Source organism: Garra rufa, chromosome 8, assembly GCF_049309525.1.
Source record: "Garra rufa chromosome 8, GarRuf1.0, whole genome shotgun sequence".
In the NCBI taxonomy this organism is placed as follows: domain Eukaryota; kingdom Metazoa; phylum Chordata; class Actinopteri; order Cypriniformes; family Cyprinidae; genus Garra; species Garra rufa.
In genome coordinates, this window is record NC_133368.1 from 37151083 (window position 1) to 37158241 (window position 7159).

The 7159-nt window shown below is 44.4% G+C and overlaps 1 protein-coding gene across 1 annotated transcript; it reads left to right on the forward strand.

The window, feature by feature from the left end:
- The first annotated feature begins 663 nt into the window (after nt 1-663).
- LOC141340167 (uncharacterized) lies at nt 664-3771 on the forward strand. Its single transcript, XM_073845094.1, has one exon. The coding sequence runs from the start codon at nt 664-666 to the stop codon at nt 3502-3504; it is 2841 nt and encodes a 946-aa protein (XP_073701195.1). The 3' UTR covers nt 3505-3771.
- Nucleotides 3772-7159: the final 3388 nt, after the last annotated feature.

Below are 7159 nucleotides of genomic sequence, written 5' to 3' on the forward strand. Positions count from 1 at the left end.
CCAAGACGGCAGAGAACGAACGTGAATGCAGCGGGCCAAAGCGGAGTCACAGAGCAGAGATCTGCCTGGCCGAGGAAGAACTATCCTCCCGCGACAGCTCAAACGGCCCAGCCGGCTCCTCAACCTCATCCTCACCCCCATCCTCAGGGAGCGAGGAGGAAGAAGAAGGCCGTTTGATGGGGTTTTCCCTGGGAAAGGGAGCCAACAGCCCCCCCGTTCGCTAGCTCCCGAACCCCAGACGTTCAGCGTTCGACACGGGACGAGTTCCGAAGTCCCCAGATGTTCTGTGTGGAGGAGAGAGCCCGGTTGGGTCAGGGGAAGCAGAGCAGTGAAAAGGTCAAGAAATGGTGCAGTGGTGCACACTCAACCATGTGTCACAAGCACTTTTCATGTTCAAACCCCAATAAAGTTTTCACTGTACCCCCAAAACATGTTGCAAAACACAACTCCCCAAAAAATGTTGCAAAACACATTAACAGAACACAATATAACGTCACCTCGGGGAGTTATCACTCCCACAGAGGTGACGGGGAACTTAAAATCTGTCAAAGCGTTAAGTGCCCACGCATGCGCAGCACAGACCACGAACTCGTTCACGAGTCAGCCACAAGATGGCGCCAGAACGCCACGAATAAACAGTTGGCGAGAATGCACGCAGTCCCGATGGGTATTAAGAACAATACAATTCGGATACAGACTGCAGTTTGCCGCTTCCCCTCCGCATTTCAAAGGGATAATTCATTCTCAAGTGCGGGGAGAACTAAAACATCTCCTTCAGGAGGAGATTTCCTCTCTGTTAAACAAAAGGGCGATAAGAGTGGTCCCACCCGAGGAGAGCCACAGCGGGTTTTACTCGAGATACTTTCTCGTCCCAAAGAAAGGGACTCAAGCCCTTCGTCCCATATTAGACCTACGTGCGCTGAACAAATACTTAAGGAAGTACAAGTTCAGAATGCTCACTCATTCTACACTCCTGCAATTAGTGCGCCAGGGAGATTGGTTTACATCAATCGACCTGAAAGACGCATACTTTCACATAAAGATATATCCACCCCACAGGAAGTTCCTGAGGTTCGCTTTCCTTGGCATAACATACGAATATCTGGTTCTACCATTCGGGTTGTCTCTCAGCCCCAGGGTGTTTGTAAAATGTACAGAAGCGGCACTGACTCCGCTCAGGGAGAAAGGCATTCGTCTCGCTACCTACATAGACGACTGGCTTGTGACAGCTCGGTCGGAGCAAGAAGCGAGAGAACACACAGTAATGCTTCTGGAGCATATACAGAAACTGGGGCTAAGACTAAACACCAAAAAGAGTGTTTTAATTCCCACACAGTCTATAACATATCTGGGGTTGTCACTGGATTCGGTGACGTTCAGAGCGCGACTATCGGAAGACAGGGTGAGAAGATTCGCTCGCTGCATGACCGGCTTCCAGAGGGGAAACAACGTTCCCTTTCGCGCATGTCTCAGACTATTAGGACTAATGGCCTCAGCTCTGATAGTTATTGCCCTAGGCAGACTGTTTATGAGGGAATTTCAACGCTGGGTAGCGTCTCAAAGGCTGGACCCAGTACGTCATTCCCGGAGGAGAGTGAGAGTGACGTCAGAGGCAGTTCTGGCACTGCGCCAGTGGAGACACCCGACCTTTCTGGTCCAAGGGGTACCCATGGGTGTAGTCCGAGCCAGACGAGTCATAACGACAGACGCGTCGTTGTCTGGTTGGGGGGGCATTCACGAGGGCAGAATAGTGAATGGAAGATGGGGTCAACATATGATCAATCTTCACATAAACTATCTGGAAATGCTAGCTGTTTTCCTGACGCTGAAGCATTTTCTTCCTTTTCTGAGAGGGCAACATGTTCTCGTGAGAACGGACAACACTACAGTCGTGGCATACATAAACCGTCAGGGAGGTCTCAGATCACTCCCTCTGCACACGTTAGCACGCAGACTGATCCTATGGAGCAATGCCAATCTGCTCTCCCTGAGAGCGACGCACGTACAGGGAATCATGAATCGGGGTGCGGATCTGCTGTCCAGGGGAAATCCCCTCTACGGGGAGTGGAAACTGAACAGCGAAGTGGTCGAACAGATTTGGAGCATATATGGCAGAGCGACAGTGGATCTGTTCGCGTCCCACGACAATGCTCAATGTCCTCTGTTTTTCTCCCTGAAGGACCGGAGCGCACCTTTGGGGATAGATGCGCTAGCGCACGAATGGCCTCACACTCTCCTTTACGCGTTTCCGCCGATAGCGTTGATATCTCCAACTCTCTGCAGAGTGAGGGAGGAGGGACAAAAATTAATATTAATAGCCCCGAGATGGCCGGGGAAATATTGGCTAGCGGAGATCATACATATGCTGTACGAAGACCCTTGGTCTCTCCCACAGCGCAGAGACCTTCTGTCACAAGCGGAAGGGGAGATTTTTCATCCTCATCCAGAACGCCTGGCACTATGGGCCTGGCCTGTGAGTGGTTCAATTTAAGTACAACTGGTCTGCCTGACAGCGTCATTAGAACCATACAGAATGCTAGAGCTGCATCAACTAGGTCTCTCTATGAATGCAAATGGGGTGTGTTTGAGCGTTGGTGCGAAACTAAACACGAGATTCCCTTTCAGTGTTCAGTGGCAGTGGTTCTGTCATTTCTTCAGGATCTGATAGACCAAGGGAAAGCATTCTCAACCATAAAAGTGTTTCTGGCCGCTATATCTGCTTGTCACATTGGTTTTGATAACAAAACCGTTGGGCAGCATCCTTTGGTATGCAGATTTATGAAGGGCGCGCGCCGCGCTTTGCCAGTTTCGAAACCGCTTTCCCCTTCATGGGATTTGGGATTAGTGCTTGATGCCTTGTCCATGTCCCCGTTTGAGCCGCTGGACAAGATTGATTTCAAAATATTGTCATTCAAGACGGCACTCCTGATAGCTTTGGTTTCAGCAAAGCGCGTCAGTGAGATTCATGCGTTATCAGTGCATTCAGAGTGCTTACAGTTTATGTCTGGGGATGCAGGAGTAGTTCTGAAACCTAATCCTGCATTCATGCCCAAAGTCGTTAACGCTATAAATCCTCTTGAGCTAAGAGCTTTTTATCCACCTCCTTTTGCCTCATCAGAGCAGCAAAAGTTAAATACATTGTGCCCAGTGCGCGCTCTACGCATCTATACAGAACGAACCAGAGGGTTCAGGGAGAGTGATCAGCTGTTCATTTCTTGGATGAAACCTCGTACGGGGAAGCCGATCACTAAGCAGCGTCTATCGCACTGGATAGTTGAGGCGATTTCATTGGCATACTCCAGTAGGGGTCTTTTGCCCCCACATGGTTTACGTGCACACTCAACAAGGGGAATTTCTACTTCCTGGGCTCTGTTTAAGGGAGTCACATTACAGGATATTTGTGAAGCGGCGAGCTGGTCCTCACCGCATACATTTGCTAGGTTTTATAAACTGGATGTTACAGCTCAGACTTTAGCACATGCAGTATTGAGCGTAGGGTCGTGATTTATGAGTTGGACCCATTCAGCCCTGAATGTGTTGATTATGGTTGGCAGGAGACTTCGAGACAGGCTATCTGGCAATACGGGAGTTAGGATATCCCATAGTGAGACACCGAAACGTATGCTTGAAAGAGAACAATAGGTTACTAGCGTAACCCCGGTTCTCTGATAGCATTAAGTGAGGTGTCTCACCAGATCGCCCTCCTTGCTGTGCGAAGCGAGGAAGAGGTGTGCTTGTTTTGAATGTCGAAGTGACGCTGCGTTGCTCCCTTTATACGAGGGGTGGGGAGGTCACTCCCAGACGCAACGTCACGTCTGCCAGCCAATTGGGGCTGGCGTAATGTAATAGGGCTTCTGAGGAACACGCGGAAGGGGCGTATCCCATAGTGAGACACCTCACTTAATGCTATCAGAGAACCGGGGTTACGCTAGTAACCTATTGTTTTGCTGGACGCAAACACCACACAGAATAAAAGCCGGTCTGGATTTACGTACCTTAGTGGTGCAGAGCGACAGACGAACTTTTCGTTTCCTGCTCAAAGTCTCCTCTAATCCATCGGCTTTAGATCCACTCCGTGTTTTCCATTTTCTGCTTCATGTGTACTAGCGACAGAAACACACCATCCGCATCCAGACATTAAAAAAACCTTCTTTCCTCGCTGCAGGAAAAATTGCACAGCTCTGCTTCTCATCCCGAAAGAAAATACCAACGCTTGGACTTTAAAAAAAACGCTACAGGTGAACTTAGTGTCAGTTTATCACCCATTTAAAGAACACTGGTCACAAACACTACATTAGCCTTCGCTAATAAGTATCTCAATTTCATTCTTACTTGCTAATAGACCTTATGCGTCAGAGAAACATTTGCGCAGCCATGTTTAGAATTTTGTCTTTGAACTTTAGTTTTCGCGGTAGCTCTATTCAAACTAGGGTTGTCACGATACCATATAAATGACGTACGATACTATACCAGTTGAAGTATCACGATACTGAGTAGTATCGCGATACCATGCAGTTTTCATTCATTTAAAATTCATTTCTACAAAATGAATCAAAATTTCATTAATAAAAAGATGTAAATGAAAACAGACAAGATTTTTCTCTGAATACTTCATCAATGCGAATGAATGACTGGCTACTGTTATCCATTAAAAATCATGTAAACAAAACTCATCTGAGCACTGCACAGAAGCTTTATGGAGGGACATTTAGATGTGGTATTTATACATTTAGACTGTACTTATAATTGCATAAATAATGGTATTAGATTAATGTTTTAAATACAAAACTCTGAATATGATTGGAAACTTAAAACCACCATCAGGTGGCAGCAGTGTTCATGATTGAATCAATGAGTCGCTCAAACGATTCTTTCAAAACGTCTGAATCATTCAGGAGTGAATCAAATGACTGTTTTCTAAATGGCTTAGTGAATCAGTGATTCGCTCAAACCAACGCGGATTCGGATTCGAACACAGAAACGAAACAAAAACATCTTGCTCGTTTTGCTGAAGGAGCATTTATGCTCGCATATCTTGAAAGTTATCAGTTTGTATATTAAAACGTATTCATTTATAATGTTGAAAATATATATATACAATGATTGATAAGAACCAAGTGCAAAGCCACTATGTTCATGAATGGAATTGCATTCGTGCTTGCAAAGATGCTTCCAGAAACGAATTATTACACGTGTTCTAAGAGTGGGTAAAAGAATAAAAATACGAAAATACTTTCTTCTCTATCTAAATAATTGATTAAGCTGCTATTTTAAATAACTTAAGACGGTGTGAATCTGACCCTTTCTTCTGATAAACTGCAGCGTGAACAACGACGTGCGCGTGCAACTTCTCATTTCAAACTGAACTGAAGCGTCGGGAAACACTGAATACCATATAAAGCGTAGAGACAGCCTGTACTACACAAAGCACAGCAGAAAGACATTTTAGGAATTAACTTATAACCTAACGTTTCTGCTGGCGTGCATGTAAACGTTTTAAACAGTGTTCCAGCCGTGCATAGGCCTACAACATATCTCATGGTACTACCGTGTGGACGATACTACCATTTCAAAAATGCAATGGCACCCCGGGTATTTTTAAGCTTTAGTATTGCGATACTACCGTAGTACCGGTATACCATGCAACCCTAATTCAAACTTATTTTTTCATAAGAGTGGGCGTGGCCATTTGTAAATTTTATGGGTGTGGTTTCCGGTCTCATCCACCTCCAGCTATTTTTGGCTGTACAAAATATTTTGCTGCTTGATATTGTAAATTGTTGTGCATTACTGTATTATTTTATTCTATTATCTTAATTATGAACACACTGTTTTGTAGTGCCAACCAGGCGCGGCGCCAGGATTTAATCTTTGGATGGGGCGTAGTAATTTTGGGTGGGCCTTAATTTAACTAGTCAATATCTTCAATATAATATGTATATAACAAGCAGGTATACACAAACTATACCAAAGTTAAACTCCTTTTCCCTATTTTTGGATTGTGAATATTGTAGGCAGCAGTGGCGCAAGCACTGTTAATTCCCTGACCGTTCCATTCGGAACACGTTATTCTTTACCGGAATAAAATGAAACAGGAAGAAAATTTTAGATCCACTTCTTAACGTTGTTTATTTTTTTCCCAGCTTTCAGTACAAAATGCAATTAAAACAATCCGATGAGACAGTGAATGAATTTGCATTTTAAACACTCGGTACATGTTAAGAGGCAGGTTATGATTAATCGTCTATCTGCTTCTTTTGATCATGAAAAAAAAAATAGCGCTGAATGAAACTAACATGAACAATTTTGAATGGAATGAATGTTCAAAGTTAAATAGCATGCGTGAAAAACTGAACTATTGTGGGAAGTAGCCTATACCACATTTTTAAAACACAGGTGAAGTACATTCATAATCAAATCATATAACAGACTTTTAGCATTTAGAATAAGGAAAAAAACAGGCTAATAACCAAAACCTGCATATCGAACAGAGTAGCTAAACATCCGTGTCCTAACGAGACATTTTGACTTTTGAAAATCCTCCATGCCAAAGTTTTCACACTGTTTGGCCTAACAATAGCACCCAGATCACAAAAACAAAAAGGTAAAAATAATCAAAAATAAAAACAACAGGTGGCAACCAAGGAAGAAGAGAAACTTATGATCCTCCTCTCCATACTGTCATCAATAACACATCCCTGTTATGTGTTTCACAGAAGTAGTCGGCGAGGTCGCTTTTAAATACATCAATAATTTCATCGAAATCAAGAGTTGATGTAAGATCCCTCTCGAATGTTAGCAGACAGAGCGAGTTTAGGCGTGAGGTGAGCATAGAGCTCCTGCTGGCTGTTTTTATTCTCTTCACGCTGGAGAAGACACGCTCAACAGTACATGACGTCATTGGTAGCGTGATATGAGGGAAGACTTCTTCACTGCACACATCCAACACATCAATGAGAGTTTTAAAAGTTTCTCAGGGTGGGCCCAAACGCAAGTGGGTGGGCCCAGGCCCAGTAGGCCCACCCACAACGCCGCAGCTGGTCCCAACAGTTTTACTGTTTACTGCACGTTGTTATTCTTCTCATTATTTCCCTATAGCATTAAAGATACCGGAAGTCTCGCTTATAGGCTTACTTCCGCAATGAAAAATAAGGTGGAT

What these genes read in the sequence shown, in the direction of transcription:
- LOC141340167 (XM_073845094.1), top strand. Translation starts at nt 664, where the DNA reads ATGGGTATTAAGAACAATACAATTCGGATACAGACTGCAGTTTGCCGC.